Raw genomic sequence first — 16,777 nt, forward strand, 5'->3', positions numbered from 1 at the left:
TCACTCAGCCAGTGACTCACTCACTCAGCCAGCCACCCACTCAGCCAGTCACTCACTCACTCAGCCAGTGACTCACTCAGCCAGTCACTCACTCAGCCAGTCACTCACTCACTCAGCCAGTCACTCTGCCAGTCACTCACTCAGCCACTAACTCACTCAGCCAATCACTCACTCACTCAACCACTCACTCACTCACTCAGCCAGTCACTCGCTCAGCCAGTCACTCACTCAGCCAGTGACTCACTCACTCAGCCAGTGATTCACTCAGGAGCTCAGCTGCTCACTCAGTCGCTTGCTCACGAAATTACTCAATCACTGAGCCAGTTTGACAGTAAACTTTATGTTTATATATCCAACAACACAGCACGAAATAACATCATCGTCTGGCTAATCAGGACCTCCGTCAGCCTACCCCACACCACACAATGGTACCCACACGCTTACCCCTCCACCGTGGTGGTGGTGGTGGTGCTGGAATTGGTGGTGGTGGTGGCATTGGTGGTGTTGGATCGTGGTGGTGTTGGTGGTGTCGTTCAGTGGGTGTTAGCGGTGGTGGTGTTGGTGGTGGTGTCGTTCAGTGGGTGTTAGCGGTGGTGGTGGTGGTGGTGTCGTTCAGTGGGTGTTAGCGGTGGTGGTGTTGGTGGTGGTGTCGTTCAGTGGGTGTTAGCGGTAGTGGTGGTGGTGTCGTTCAGTGGGTGTTAGCGGTGGTGGTGTTGGTGGTGGTGTCGTTCAGTGGGTGTTAGCGGTGTTGGTGGTGGTGTCGTTCAGTGGGTGTTAGCGGTGGTGGTGTTGGTGGTGGTGTCGTTCAGTGGGTGTTAGCGGTGGTGGTGTTGGTGGTGTCGTTCAGTGGGTGTTAGCGGTGGTGGTGGTGGTGTCGTTCAGTGGGTGTTAGCGGTGGTGGTGGTGTTTATGGTGGTGTTGGTGGTGGTGTCGTTCAGTGGGTGTTAGCGGTGGTGGTGGTGTTGGTGGTGTCGTTCAGTGGGTGTTAGCGGTGGTGGTGGTGGTGTCGTTCAGTGGGTGTTACCGGTGGTGGTGGTGTTGGTGGTGGTGTTGGTGGTGGTGTCGTTCAATGGATGTTAGCGGTGGTGGTGGTGTTGGTGGTGTCGTTCAGTGGGTGTTAGCGGTGGTGGTGGTGTTGGTGGTGGTGGTGTTGGTGGTGGTGTCGTTCAGTGGGTGTTAGCGGTGGTGGTGTTGGTGGTGGTGTCGTTCAGTGGGGGTTAGCGGTGGTGGTGGTGTTGGTGGTGGTGTCGTTCAGTGTGTGTTAGCGGTGGTGGTGGTGTTGGTGGTGGTGTCGTTCAGTGGGTGTTAGCGGTGGTGGTGGTGTTGTTCAGTGTGTGTTAGCGGTGGTGGTGGTGTTGGTGGTGGTGTCGTTCAGTGGGTGTTAGCGGTGGTGGTGGTGGTGTCGTTCAGTGGGTGTTAGCGGTGTTAGCGGTGGTGGTGTTGGTGGTGGTGTCGTTCAGTGTGTGTTAGCGGTGGTAGTGGTGGTGGTGGTGTCGTTCAGTGGGTGTTAGCGGTGTTAGCGGTGGTGGTGTTGGTGGTGGTGTCGTTCAGTGTGTGTTAGCGGTGGTAGTGGTGGTGGTGGTGTCGTTCAGTGAGTGTTAGCGGTGGTGGTGGTGTCGTTCAGTGGGTGTTAGCGGTGGTGTTGGTGGTGGTGTCGTTCAGTGTGTGTTAGCGGTGGTGGTGTTCGTGGTGGTGTTGTTCAGTGGGTGTTAACGGTGGCGTCAGCGATGTGCTCCAGCTCGTCGAGGTACCGCTGTCTCAGCGACCCCAGGTACGTGGCCAGGCTGGCTCCGTCCAGCCGCGAGTGTCGCGCCGCCTGGCCCAGCCGCGTCGCGAGGCGGTGGACGGCCGCTCGGCGCAGCACGGGCGCGGAGTCGGCCTGACGCTCCATCTGGGGGGGGTCGCGGAGGGGTCACGGGGGGGGGTCACGGGCGGGTCGCGGGGGGGTCGCGGCGGGGGTGTCGGCGGGGGTCAGCGTCGTTACCCAGCTCTTGCCGCCAATCCGCGCCAGCAGCCCCGTGGCGTCGCGCAGCAGGGAGGGCGGCAGCGATGACAGCGTGGCCATCTCCAGACCTGGACGCGGGGCACGCGGAGGGGGAGGGGGGGGGGGAGGGGGAGGAGGGTGGTGGTGGCCGTGAGACGCCGACCGCGTCGCGGAAGGCGACGGCTTCTTCTTTACGATGTTTGAGGCGCCGGCGGCCTCGGCAGGGCCGTCCCCGCTCTGTGCCGTGATGTGTTTTTCCGGGCCGAGGGGTTTTCCCCCTTCCCCTACCGGGACCTCGCGGAAATGCTCGGCAGATCTGCAAACCTGTTCCCTGGGGGTCGGAGATCGGGTCACCGTTCTTTCCCCCAATGATGGTAATCGGTTGTGGCGCCGCAGGTTACTCTCTTGATGGGGAGTTAAAAAGCGATTTGTGATCGCGGGCCACTGATGCAGACTCTATCTCCTCAGCAACCCGCGACCGCCACCCGTCATTGCGGCGCCTCGCGGCTCTCCGAACCTCCGAGCGAGGGCTGCGGTAAGCCTCCTCATTCTCCGACGTGGGATTCTGTAGCCGATGACAGTGGGCCTGTCGCTTTTTCTCAACCATCCTGAACATCTCCTCTGTCAGCCAGGGTCTCTGGGGAGGTCTGGACCACGTACCCAAAGCAGCCATTGCAGCTATATGAGCCACGGTCCTAAACCTTGCCCGTTGTCCCTCGACATCAGGAGGAGTGGGGGACGATGCCAATCCCAGCCGGCAGAGCATGCCACTAAGGGTTTGAATGGGGTCCTGGGTGTACACCCACCACCGGAGTGGAAGAATGGCAGGTGCATCTTACAGATGACTAGTCGATGGTCAGTGGGCAGATCAGTTCCACGGTAGGTCCTGGTGTCAAGGACATGGGCTCGCATTCGCTGTTCCGTCACTATGTAGTCCAGCAGTGTTCTTGCTTGGACCCGGCATGCATCCATGATGTTGTGTGGATGCGCCGATGCCGGAACAGCGTGTTGGTATTTACAAGCCCATGGGCTGCACAAAAATGTAGCAGCCTCCTGCCGTTGTTATTGAGCTGGTCTGGCCCATGCCTTCCAATCACTCCAGACCAGGTGCCAGCATCATGACCAACTCGGGCATTCACCCAACAAGATGACTCTATCCCGAGGGGCTACTTTAGCTCGCACCTGTGACAGGAGGTCATAGAAGGCATCCGACTCATCGGCCTTGCCTGGATCCCTCCACGGATGTTCGTCTTCGGTGGGGGCATAAGTAACCACGACCACCACTCCTCACCTCCGGTTGATGGGAAGGCGAGCCCAAAGTAGCCTGGGGCTTACAGCTTCCCACACCTCACCGCCACGCTCCCACGCCCCCTTCATTCTTTTGTTCAGAATAAGAACCACTCCCTGTTGTTTGGCAGTCTCCTGCCGTGAGAAGAGGACTGTCCATCCCTCATGGTGGTAGGAGCCAGAGCCGGTCCACCGGACCTCCTGAATACCACAGAGATCGAGGCGGCACCGGTCCAGCTCCCGACAGAGGAGTGGCAGCCTCTCCTCCGCAGTGAGCGTTCGAACATTCCACGTGGCCACACTTAGTGGCTTTTCGTTGTTTCTGGAGGAGCCCCGAGGGTAGATATTCAATCTCCTGGCTCCGCCAAGTGGAGTTTGGCCAGGAGACGTCATAGACGCCTGTACCCCCGGGGCCTCCGGCACAAGCTTAATAAAAAAAATTATAATCGTAGTTTGGTGGTAGTTAATTGAAGGTGGAGGGGTTACCAGCCCCTTGCACCCATCCAGAGCCCCCATTTGGCCACTGTGATGGTCACAAACGCCACGAGGGGAATGGTCAATTTACATTGACCCTCCCCCCACGGCACCGCTCACCACAGCGTTGCAGTCCGGCACCAACGAGGTAGGGGGTTGTTTTTGCCGGACACACGTACACACACACACATACACACATGTACACACACACACGTACACACACGTACACAACAACAACCGCCATTCGCCACTAAATGGCGGTGACGTCACCACGACGCTTGTGCCAGGCTATGTGCATCCTGAGGCCACGTGAAGTGTCGAACGCCCGCTGGCAGGAGGACTGAGATGACTGGCTGATGCACCACCTGTGCCCCCTACTGTGCCAACCTGCTGTGCTTTAGCCACCCGGCGCTCCGCTCGTTGTTCTGAGCGTCGCTCCTCCGTCCTCCGTTGTTGTTGGAGGGCGACTGCCTCCAACTGCCCAGTAGCATCCTTCACGAGCCTCCTCCACAGAGGCCGATCTTGACACCGCTGGTACCAGTCATCGGCAAGTCCACTCAGCTCCACGTCCTCCTGTACCACATGACTCCATCTCTTCTCTAGCCCGTGCCGCGCCCGCTTAGCCCCCTCAATCCGGCCAAACAAAAGCTGTTTCGGCATGCGGTGGCTGGGCATGCGGGCTACATGACCCAGCCATCGCAACCTTGCCTGCCGGAGGAGCTCACCGATGGGACCCTGCCCAGATCTTTCAAGGATTTGTGAGCTCCTCACACAATCCAGTCTGGTTAAACCCAGGATGGATCGTAGGCAGGCCAGCCTAAATGTTTCTAACCAGCAAAGATGTTCCCTTAGGGGGGTCCACGTTTCGCAAGCGTAGAGAAGGGAGGGAATGACCGTGGCCGAGAAGACCTGAAGCTTAGTGCGGAGCGACAGACCAGGTAGCTTCCACACAGCGTTACGCAACTGATGAAAAGATATTGCCGCTCGACTGATTCGGAGTGAGACCTCTGCTGTTAAACTGGAGCCAGTCATAAGCACACTGCCCAGGTATGGGAAACTCTCCACTCTCTCCACAACTGCCCCATCACCGATTGGGAGTTGTGGGGTGGAGTGTCCGATGGTACAAAATACCCAGGCAGGTGCTTAGTTTTGGTGGGGCTGATGGTAAGGCCCCACCTCTAAGTGGCACGCTCCAGTCTCAGCAGCAGCGTCTCCAACTCCTCCTCTGACTGAGCAGCTATTACCAAATCATCAGCATACATAACGTGGTTGAGCAATAGGGAGCCATCCCTTGACCGCACCCGGGCATCGATTAGCCTCACATTATATCTGTACCATATGGAGATTCCCCCGGTACAGCTATTGAAGGTTTCACGAACTACGTGGTCAAAATAGATGTTAAATAACGTGGGAGCCAGAGGACATCCCTGTCGCACCCCAAGGTGTACAGGGAATGGCTCTGACTCCCGGCCACGTAGTTTTACCCGGGCCCGCTCACCATCATGAAGGTCCTTAATGATCGTGAGCAGAGGGTCAGGTACTCCAAAAGCACGAAGAACGACCCAGAGCCCAGGCCTACTGATGGTATCATAGGCCTTGACCAGGTCAATAAAGCAGAGATGTAGGTCTTGTTGGAATTCCCTACACCTCTGCTGTAGCAGACGGACAGACACACACATGTACACACACACGTACACACACGTACACACACACGTACACACACACGTACACACACACGTACACACACACACACACGTACACACACACGTACACACACACACGTACACATACACACACGTACACACACGTACACACACACACGTACACACACACACACACGCGTAGTACCGTAGTGCGTGTCCGGCGTGTGCCCCTGCACCAGCTTGTACGTGCACGTCACACGTGGCACCGTCCGCGAGTCGTCGGCACCAGCGGCTTTACCGTCACGATGCTGCTGCAGCTGCTGTTGCTGATTGCGCGACTCCACCAGGAAGTGGCTGTTGGAGACGTTGGGGTAGAGGGTGGAGAGGTGACTCAGCTCCAGGTGGTGGGTGGCGAAGATGGTGAACGTCTGGGGGAGGGGGGGGAGACACACGGGGGTGGTGAGGGTGGTGAGGGTGGTGAGTGTGAGTGGTGAGTGTAGTGAGTGTGAGTGTGAGCGGTCACCACCTTGCGCTGAAGGAGACACTCACAGACCGAGTGTGAGTGGTGAGTGTGGTGAGTGTTTGTGGTGAGTGTGAGTGGTGAGTGTGAGTGGTGAGTGTGGTGAGTGTGAGTGGTGAGTGTGAGTGGTGAGTGTGAGTGGTGAGTGTGAGTGGTCACCACCTTGCGCTGCAGGAGACACTCACAGACCGAGTGACAGATCCCCAGGGCCTCGTGGACCCCGGTGCCCCTCCCGAGCTCGTCGATGATCACCAGAGAGCGGTCGGTGGCTGTGCGAACTATGTAGTTCACCTGGGGTCATGGGGGTCACCGGGGGTCACCCACCTACTCACCCACCCACACACCCACCCACTCACCAACTCACTCACTCACCAACTCACTTACCATCTCACTCACCCACCCACTCACCCAACCACTCACCCACCCACACACCCACCCACACACCCACCCACTCACTCACTCACCAACTCACTCACACACCCACTCACTCACCCACCCACTCACACACCCATCCACCCACTCACACACCCACCCACCCACTCACCCACCCACTCACCCACCCACTCACCAAACCACTCACCCACCTACCCAACCACTCACCCACCCACTCACCCACCCACCCACTCACCCACCCAGTCACTCACCCACCCACTCACCCACCCACTCACACATCCACTCACCCACCCACTCACACACCCACTCACCAACCCACTCACCCACCTACCCAACCACTCACCCACCCACTCACCCACCCAACCACTCACCCACCCACTCACTCACCCACTCACACACCCACTCACACACCCAACCAACCACTCACCCACCCACTCACCAACCCATTCACACACTCACCCACCCACTCACACACTCACCCACCAACCCACTCACCAATCCACTCACCCACCCACCCACTCACCCACCCTCTCACTCCACACCCACCTCTCTCATCTCGATGGTGAAGGTGGAGGAGAGTGGCTGGATATCGTCGTCCACACCGATGCGAGTGAAGATCTGATCAGCGATCCTCACGCAGGCAAAGTCGGCTGGCACGAAGCAACCTGAAGCAGTGGTAGCACCCAAACACTTACTCACTTACTTACTCACCTACTCACTCAAACACTCACTCACTTACTTACTCACCTACTCACTCACTCACCCAAACACTCACTCACTTACTTACTCACTCACTCACTCACCCAAACACTCACTCACTTACTTACTCACCTACTCACTCACTCACTCAAACACTCACTTACTTACTCACCTACTCACTCACTCAAACACTCACCTACTCACTTACTCACCTACTCAATCACCCACTCACTCACTTACTCACCCACTCACTCACCTACTCACTCAATCACCCACTCACTCACTCACTCACCTACTCACTCACCTACTCACTCACTCACCTACTCACTCACTCAAACACTCACCTACTCACTCACTCACCTACTCACTCACTCACTCAAACACTCACCTACTCACTTACTCACCTACTCAATCACCCACTCACTCACTTACTCACCCACTCACCTACTCACTCAATCACCCACTCACTCACTCACTCACCCACTCACTCACCCACTCAATCACTCACCCACTTACTCACCCACTCAATCACTCACCCACTCACTCACCCACCCACTCAATCACTCACCCACTCACTCACCCACCCACCCACTCAATCACTCACCCACTCACTCACTCACTCAAACAGTCACTCACCCACCCACCCACTCACTCACTCACTGACTCACCCACTCAATCACTCACCCACTCACTCACCAACTCACTGACTCACCCACCCAATCACTCACCCACTCACCCACTCACTCACTCACCAACTCACTCATTCACCAACTCACCCACCCACTCACCAACCATCTCACTCACCAACTCACCCACCCATTCACCAACTCACTCACCCACCGACTCACTCACTCACCAACTCACCCACCCACTCACCAACTCACTCACTCACTCACCCACCCACTCAATCACTCACCCACTCACTCACCCACCCACCCACTCAATCACTCACCCACTCACTCACTCAAACAGTCACTCACCCACCCACTCACTCACTCACTCACTGACTTACCCACTCAATCACTCACTCACCCACTCACCAACTCACCCACCCACTCACCCACTCACTCACCCACTCACTCACTCACCAACTCACCCCCCCACCCACTCACCGATCTGTGCCATCACCTGGCAGAGTGCCACCTGTCTCAGCAGCGTGGACTTGCCGCTGTTGTTGGGCCCCGTGACAACGAGGAAGTTGGAGGCGTCCGACAGGAAGACGTCGTTAGGCACCAGCGGCCAGCCCAGCACCCGCTCCAGGATGGGGTAGCGAGCCCCCTTGAGGGCCAGTGTGTCAGAGAATTCCGGACGGACTGCAGCTCACCACAGACAGCGGGGGGGAGGTCACGGGAGGTCACGGGGGTGAAGGTCATGGGGGTGGAGGTCAAGGGGGGAGGTCATGGGAGGGAGGTCACAGGGGGGAGGATTCACGGGGGGAGGTCACGGGGGGGAGGAGTCAAGGGGGGGAGGTCGCGGGGTAGAGGTCACGGGGCGGAGGTCATGGGGGCGGAGGTCACAGGGGGAGGTCACGGGGGTGAAGGTCACGGGGCGGAGGTCACGGGGGCGGAGGTCACGGGGGGAGGTCACGGGGGGTGAAGGCCACTCACTCATCCACTCACCCACCCACTCACTCACTCACTCACTCCCTCACTCACTCACCCACTCACTCACTCACTCACCCACCCACTCACCCACTCACTCACTCCCTCACTCATCCACTCACCCACTCACTCACTCACCCACCCATCCACCCACTCACCCACTCACTCACCTACCCACTCACCCACTCACTCACTCAATCCCTCACTCACCCACTCACCCACTCACTCACTCATCCACTCACCCACCCACTCACTCACTCTCCCTCACTCACTCACCCACTCACTCACTCACTCCCTCACTCACCCACTTACCCACTCACTCACCCACCCACCCACCCACTCACTCACTCACCCACCCACCCACCCACTCACTCACTCACTCACCCACCCACCCACCCACTCACTCACCCACCCACCCACCCACTCACTCACTCACCCACCCACCTACTCACTCACTCACTCCCTCACTCACCCACTTACCCACTCACCCACCCATCCACTCACCCACTCACTCACCCACTCACTCACCCACCCACCCACCGCGTACCGGACTTGGTGAGCGTGGTGCGGTGAGCGAATGCCAGCAGCATGTCCACCATGGACACTGCGTCAGCAAGCTTGTAGAGACACACTATGTCCTCCCGGATCTCCGCAAACAGCTTGGACAACACCCTGGGCACGGAGACAGAGCGGGGGTCACCCTCCCCCCCCAAAGGGTGTTGTGTAAAGAGTAGTGTACAGTAGTGTATAGTGTAGTGTATAGTGTAGTGCATAGTGTAGTGTAGTAGTGTATAGTAGTGTATAGTGTAGTGTACAGTAGTGTATAGTGTAGTGTATAGTGTAGTGCATTGTGTAGTGTACAGTAGTGTATAGTAGTGTATAGTGTAGTGTACAGTAGTGTATAGTGTAGTGTATAGTGTAGTGCATAGTGTAGTGTACAGTAGTGTATAGTGTAGTGTATAGTGTAGTGTATAGTGTAGTGTACAGTAGTGTATAGTGTAGTGTATAGTGTAGTGTATAGTGTAGTGTATAGTGTAGTGCATAGTGTAGTGTAGTAGTGTACAGTAGTGTATAGTAGTGTATAGTGTAGTGTATAGTGTAGTGTATAGTAGTATAGCGTAGTGCATAGTGTAATGTATAGTGTAGTGTATAGTGTAGTGTAGTAGTGTACAGTAGTGTATAGTGTAGTGTATAGTGTAGTGTATAGTGTATAGTATAGTATAGTGTATAGTGTAGTGTATAGTGTAGTGTATAGTGTAGTGTATAGTGTAGTGCATAGTGTAGTGCATAGTAATGTATAGTGTAGTGTATAGTGTAGTGTATATTGTAGTGTATAGTGTAGTGTATAGTGTAGTGTATAGTAGTGTAGTGTATAGTGTAGTGTATAGTGTAGTGTATAGTGTAGTGTATAGTATAGTGTATAGTAGTGTAGTGTATAGTGTAGTGTATAGTAGTGTAGTGTATATTGTAGTGTATAGTATGTAGTGTATAGTGTAGTGTATAGTGTAGTGTATAGTAGTGTAGTGTATAGTGTAGTGTATAGTGTAGTGTATAGTGTAGTGTATAGTGTAGTGTATAGTATAGTGTATAGTAGTGTAGTGTATAGTGTAGTGTATAGTAGTGTAGTGTATATTGTAGTGTATAGTAGTGTAGTGTATAGTGTAGTGTATAGTGTAGTGTATAGTAGTGTAGTGTATAGTGTAGTGTATAGTGTAGTGTATAGTGTAGTGTATAATGTAGTGTGTAGTGTAGTGTATAGTGTAGTGTATAGTGTAGTGTATAGTAGTGCAGGGCATAGCCAGGGGGTTCCTCTGCAACCCCCACAGGTAGAAGCGGCAGTGAGTCAAGGAACAGATGGAGATTAGTCCACCACACTCTGCCTGGGGTAGGGGTGTTCCCTCACACGTTGGACATGAGGTAGATCTCCTCCACGGCTTCCTGGCTGCGGCAGTTCAGCCTCATGAGGTCCATGGTGGTGTAGCTGAGAAGGTTCCCACGTTTGCTCACCTGGTGAGTGAGGGGTGGTGAGTGATGAGTGAGGGGTGGTGAGTGGTGAGTGAGGGTGTGTGGTGAGTGGTGAGTGAGGGGTGGTGAGTGAGTGGTGAGTGAGGGTGGTGAGTGGTGGAGTGAGGGGTGGTGAGTGAGTGGTGAGTGAGGTGTGGTGAGTGGTGAGTGAGGGTGGTGAGTGGTGAGTGAGGGTGGTGAGTGGTGAGTGAGGGGTGGTGAGTGGTGAGTGGTGAGTGAGGGGTGTGGTGTGTGGTGAGTGAGGGTGGTGAGTGGTGAGTGAGGGGTGGTGAGTGAGGGGTGGTGAGTGAGGGGTGGTGAGTGGTGGGGTGAGTGGTGGTGAGTGGTGAGTGAGGGGTGGTGAGTGGTGAGTCAGTGGTGAGTGAGTGGTGAGTGAGGGGTGGTGAGTGGTGAGTGAGGGGTGGTGAGTGAGGGGTGGTGAGTGGTGAGTGAGGGTTGTGAGTGGTGAGTGAGGGTGGTGAGTGGTGAGTGAGGGGTGGTGAGTGAGTGGTGAGTGAGGGGTGAGTGAGGGTGGTGAGTGGTGAGTGAGGTGTGGTGAGAGGTGAGTGAGGGGTGGTGAGTGGTGAGTGAGGGGTGAGTGAGGGTGGTGAGTGGTGAGTGAGGTGTGGTGAGGGGTGAGTGAGGGGTGGTGAGTGGTGAGTGAGGGGTGTGGTGAGTGGTGAGTGAGGGGTGGTGAGTGAGTGGTGAGTGAGGGGTGAGTGAGGGGTGAGTGAGTGGTGAGTGAGGGGTGGTGAGTGGTGAGTGAGGGGTGGTGAGTGGAGAGTGAGGGGTGAGTGAGGGGTGAGTGAGTGGTGAGTGAGGGTGGTGAGTGGTGAGTGAGAGTGGTGAGTGGTGAGTGAGTGGTGGTGGTGTGTGAGTGAGGATGGTGAGTGGTGAGTGAGTGGTGGGGAGTGGTGAGTGAGGGTGGTGAGTGGTGAGTGAGGGTGGTGAGTGGTGAGTGAGAGTGGTGAGTGATGGGGTGAGTGGTGGTGAGTGGTGAGTGAGGGGTGGTAAGTGGTGAGTGAGGGGTGAGTGAGGGGTGGTGAGTGGTGAGTGAGTGGTGGTGATGTGAGTGGTGGTGAGTGGTGAGTGAGGGGTGGTGAGTGGTGAGTGAGGGGTGGTGAGTGAGTGGTGAGTGGTGGTGAGTGGTGGTGGTGAGTGGTGAGTGAGTGGTGGTGAGTGGTGAGTGAGTGGTGAGTGGTGGTGAGTGAGGGGTGGTGAGTGAGGTGTGGTGAGTGGTGAGTGAGGGGTGGTGAGTGGTGAGTGAGTGGTGGTGAGTGGTGAGTGAGTGGTGAGTGGTGGTGAGTGAGTGGTGGTGAGTGGTGAGTGAGGGGTGGTGAGTGGTGAGTGAGTGGTGGTGAGTGGTGAGTGAGGGTGGTGAGTGGAGGGTGGTGAGTGGTGAGTGAGTGGTGGTGAGTGGTGAGTGAGTGGTGAGTGGTGGTGAGTGAGTGGTGGTGAGTGGTGAGTGAGGGGTGGTGAGTGGTGAGTGAGTGGTGGTGAGTGGTGAGTGAGGGTGGTGAGTGAGGGGTGGTGAGTGGTGAGTGAGGGGTGGTGAGTGAGGGGTGAGTGAGGGGTGGTGAGTGGTGAGTGAGGGGTGGTGAGTGGTGAGTGAGGGGTGGTGAGTGAGGGGTGGTGAGTGCCGAGTGAGGGGTGGTGAGTGGTGAGTGAGGGGTGTGGTGTGTGGTGAGTGAGGGTGGTGGGTGAGGGTGGGGAGTGGTGAGTGAGGGGTGGTGAGTGAGGGGTGGTGAGTGAGGGGTGGTGAGTGGTGGGGTGAGTGGTGGTGAGTGGTGAGTGGTGAGTCAGTGGTGAGTGAGTGGTGAGTGAGGGGTGGTGAGTGGTGAGTGAGGGGTGGTGAGTGAGGGGTGGTGAGTGAGTGTAGGGTGGTGAGTGGTGGGGTGAGTGGTGGTGAGTGAGGGGTGGTGAGTGGTGAGTGAGGGGTGGTGAGTGGTGAGTGAGGGTGGTGAGTGGTGAGTGAGGGTGGTGAGTGGTGAGTGAGGGGGTGGTGAGTGAGTGGTGTGAGTGGTGGTGGAGTGGTGAGTGAGGTGTGGTGAGTGGTGAGTGAGGGGTGGTGAGTGAGTGGTGAGTGAGGGGTGGTGAGTGGTGAGGAGTGGTGGTGAGTGGTGGTGAGTGAGGGGTGGTGAGTGGTGAGTGAGGGTGGTCAGTGGTGAGTGAGGGGTGTGGTGAGTGGTGAGTGAGGGGTGGTGAGTGGTGAGTGAGGGGTGAGTGGAGGGGTGAGTGAGTGGTGAGTGAGGGTGGTGAGTGGTGAGTGAGAGTGGTGAGTGGTGAGTGAGTGGTGGTGAGTGGTGAGTGAGGATGGTGAGTGGTGAGTGAGTGGTGGGGAGTGGTGAGTGAGGGTGGTGAGTGGTGAGTGAGGGTGGTGAGTGGTGAGTGAGAGTGGTGAGTGATGGGGTGAGTGGTGGTGAGTGGTGAGTGAGGGGTGGTGAGTGGTGAGTGAGGGGTGAGTGAGGGGTGGTGAGTGGTGAGTGAGTGGTGGTGAGTGAGTGGTGGTGAGTGGTGAGTGAGGGGTGGTGAGTGGTGAGTGAGTGGTGGTGAGTGAGGGGTGGTGAGTGGTGAGTGAGGGGTGGTGAGTGGTGAGTGAGGGGTGGTGAGTGGTGAGTGAGGGGTGGTGAGTGGTGAATGAGGGTGGTGAGTGGTGAGTGAGGGTGGGTGAGTGGTGAGTGAGGGTGGTGAGTGGTGGTGAGTGAGGGGTGGTGAGTGGTGAGTGATGGGTGGTGAGTGGTGAGTGAGGGGTGGTGAGTGGTGAGTGAGGGTGGTGAGTGGTGAGTGAGGGGTGGTGAGGGGTGAGTGAGGGGTGGTGAGTGAGGGGTGTGGTGAGTGGTGGGGTGAGGGGTGAGACTCACACATAGACACCATAGACTCACACATAGACACATAGACTCACACATAGACTCACACACAGACACATAGACTCACACATAGACTCATAGACTCACACGTAGACACACACATAGACACATAGACTCACACATAGACACATAGAATCACACATAGACACAGACTCACACGTAGACACATAGACTCACACATAGTTCACACATAGACACATAGACTCACACAAAGACACATAGACTCACAGATAGACACAGACTCACACATAGTCTCACACCTAGACACATAAACTCACACATAGACTCTGGGTCTAAGAGTGGTGAGTCTGTGAGTGGTGAGTCTATGAGTGGTGAGTCTGTGAGTGGTGAGTCTGAGTCTCTGTGTGATGAGTCTATGCGTCTCTGCGTGGTGAGTCTATGGGTCTCTGTGTGGTGAGTCTATGGGTCTCTGTGTGGTGAGTCTGTGGGTCTCTATGTGATGAGTCTATGGGTCTCTGTGTGGTGAGTCTATGGGTCTCTGTGTGATGAGTCTATGGGTCTCTGTGTGATGAGTCTATGGGTCTCTATGTGATGAGTCTATGGGTCTCTGTGTGAGTCTATGAGTCTCTGTGTGGTGAGTCTGTGGGTCTCTGTGTGGTGAGTCTGTGGGTCTCTGTGCGATGAGTCTATGGGTCTCTGTGCGATGAGTCTATGAGTCTGTGTGGTGAGTCTGTGAGTCTCTGTGTGATGAGTCTGTGAGTCTCTGTGCGATGAGTCTATGAGTCTGTGTGGTGAGTCTATGGGTCTCTGTGTGGTGAGTCTGTGGGTCTCTGTGCGATGAGTCTATGGGTCTCTGTGCGATGAGTCTATGAGTCTCTATGTGATGAGTCTATGAGTCTCTGTGTGGTGAGTCTGTGGGTCTCTGTGCGATGAGTCTATGGGTCTCTGTGCGATGAGTCTATGAGTCTGTGTGGTGAGTCTGTGAGTCTCTGTGTGAAGAGTCTGTGAGTCTCTGTGCGTTGACCTTGATGAAGACCTCTGGCAGACGCTGTTCGGGCTGCAGGGAGTGAGCGGACGTCTGGATGTAAAAGCCACGCAGGGCGCTGTAGCTCATGGACATGGGCAGGTTGTGAATCTCGGAGAGCTGTTTGATGATCTCTGGGAGAGAGAGAAAATGGGCAGGTTGTGAATCACGGAGAGCTGTTTGATGATCTCTGGGAGAGAGAGCATGGGCAGGTTGTGAATCTCGGAGAGCTGTTTGATGATCTCTGGGAGAGAGAGAAAATGGGCAGGTTGTGAATCACGGAGAGCTGTTTGATGAACACTGGGAGAGAGAGAATGGGCAGGTTCTGAATCTCGGAGAGCTGTATAATGGTCTCTGGGAGAGAGAGAATGGGCAGGTTGTGAATCACGGAGAGCTGTTTGATGATCTCTGAGAGAGAGAGAGAATTGGCAGGTTGTGAATCTCGGAGAGCTGTTTGATGATCTCTGGGAGAGAGAGAATGGGCAGGTTGTGAATCACGGAGAGCTGTTTGATGATCTCTGGGAGAGAGAGATGGGCAGGTTGTGAATCTCGGAGAGCTGTTTGATGATCTCTGGGAGAGAGAGAATGGGCAGGTTGTGAATCACGGAGAGCTGTTTGATGATCTCTGGGAGAGAGAGAATGGGCAGGTTCTGAATCTCGGAGAGCTGTGTGATGGTCTCTGGGAGAGAGAATGGGCAGGTTGTGAATCACGGAGAGCTGTTTGATGATCTCTGAGAGAGAGAATGGGCAGGGGAGAGAGGGGGAAGAGTGGGGGAGAAAGGAGGAGAGGGGGGGGGAGATGATGGTGGAACCCACGACCTCCTGCGTACCAGGCGAGGTACTTGACATCTCGCAGCCACCGTGATGATGACGATGATGAGAGAGACACGCAAACTCCAAACGTACAGCAGCAGGCGGTAGAGAGAGAGAGGAAGAGAGAGATACAAAGACGGCCAGGGAGGGCTACGGGTGGGTGAGCCGTGCCGTGCCTTCGATGTCTCCGACAGCCTCGGAGAGGATGCGCCGAGCGAGGTCCAGGAAGCCGTTGAGGCCGGGGCGCACGACGTGGCAGCGCCGTGTCCTGGCCGAGAGGAGGTTGCCCTTGCGGAAGGGCAAATCGTCGGTCAGCACCGTGCGCAGCTTGCCCAGGATCGCAGGGAACCTGGCACGGGGACAGCGGGGGAGGAGACGCGGTGGGGGTTGTGGTGTCGCCGCCGCCATTGACGCCGCCACGGTCGCCGACAACAACAACGACGACGACAACCGCCGTTCGCCACTAAGTGGCGATGACGTCACCACGACGCTTGTGCCAGGCCATGTGCACTTCAACGCGACGTGAAGTGTTGAACGCACGCTGGCACGAAGGTCACGGGGCAGACCCAGGTGCCAGGGGGGGACTGACTGAGATGAGTGGCTGATGCACCACCTGTGCCCCCTACTGTGCCAACCCGCTGTGCTTTAGCCACCCGGCGCTCCGCTCGTTGTTGTGAGCGTCGCTCCTCCGCCCTCCGTTGTTGTTGGAGGGCGACTACCTCCAACTGCCCAGTAGCATCCTTCACGAGCCTCCTCCACTGAGGCCGATCTCGACACCGCTGGTACCAGTCATCGGCAAGTCCACTCAGCTCCACGTCCTCCTGTACCACGTCACTCCATCTTCTCTAGCCCCCTCGATCCGGCTGAACAAAAGCTGTTTCGGCATGTGATGGCTGGGCATGCGGGCTACATGGCCCAGCCAACACAGTGTTGCCTGCCGGAGGAGCTCACTGATGGGACCTTGCCCAGATCTTTCAAGGATTTGTGAGCTCCTCACACAATCCAGCCAGGTTAAACCCAGGATGGATCGTAGACAGGCCAGCCTAAATGTTTCTAACCAGCAAAGATGTTCCCTTAGGGGGGTCCACGTTTCACAGGCATAGAGAAGGGAGGGAATGACTGTGGCCGAGAAGACCTGAAGCTTAGTGCGGAGCGACAGACCAGGTAGCTTCCACACAGCATTACGCAACCGATGAAAAGATAATGCCGCTTGACCGATTCCGAGTGCTGTTAAACCGGAGCCGGTCATGAGCACACTGCCCAGGTATGGGAAACTCTCCACTCTCCCCACAACTATCCCATCACCAATTGGAAGTTGTGGGGGTGGAGTGTCCGATGGCACAAAATACCCAGGCAAGTGCTTAGTTTCAGTGGGTAAGGCTCCACCTCTTAGTGGCAAGCTCCAGGTTCAGCAGCAGTGCCTCCAACTCCTCCTCTGAGTGAGCAGCAATTCCCAGATCATCGGCATACATTACATGGTTGAACAATCGGGAGCCATCCCTTGACC

At 56.1% G+C, this 16,777-nt stretch overlaps 1 protein-coding gene across 1 annotated transcript in view; it reads right to left on the reverse strand.

Moving 5' to 3' along the window:
- Positions 1–320: 320 nt before the first annotated feature.
- Positions 321–16,777, reverse strand: part of LOC142912131 (mutS protein homolog 4-like) — a 32,339-nt gene continuing 15,882 nt past the window's right edge. Inside the window, exons 12-20 of the mRNA XM_076060449.1 lie at positions 15,447–15,619; positions 14,458–14,542; positions 9,149–9,273; positions 8,113–8,313; positions 6,848–6,966; positions 6,071–6,199; positions 5,594–5,816; positions 1,985–2,073; positions 321–1,891 (exon numbers count right to left, since the gene is read on the reverse strand). Coding sequence (XP_075916564.1) covers positions 1,700–1,891; positions 1,985–2,073; positions 5,594–5,816; positions 6,071–6,199; positions 6,848–6,966; positions 8,113–8,313; positions 9,149–9,273; positions 14,458–14,542; positions 15,447–15,619 — 1,336 coding nt within the window. The 3' untranslated portion in view covers positions 321–1,699. The remainder of the gene's footprint in view (positions 1,892–1,984; positions 2,074–5,593; positions 5,817–6,070; positions 6,200–6,847; positions 6,967–8,112; positions 8,314–9,148; positions 9,274–14,457; positions 14,543–15,446; positions 15,620–16,777) is intronic.

The sequence above is a fragment of the Petromyzon marinus genome, unplaced genomic scaffold, assembly GCF_048934315.1.
Source record: "Petromyzon marinus isolate PM22_M1 ecotype Great Lakes invasive population unplaced genomic scaffold, UKy_Petmar_22M1.pri1.0 PM_G_Scaffold_19, whole genome shotgun sequence".
Taxonomy (NCBI): domain Eukaryota; kingdom Metazoa; phylum Chordata; class Hyperoartia; order Petromyzontiformes; family Petromyzontidae; genus Petromyzon; species Petromyzon marinus.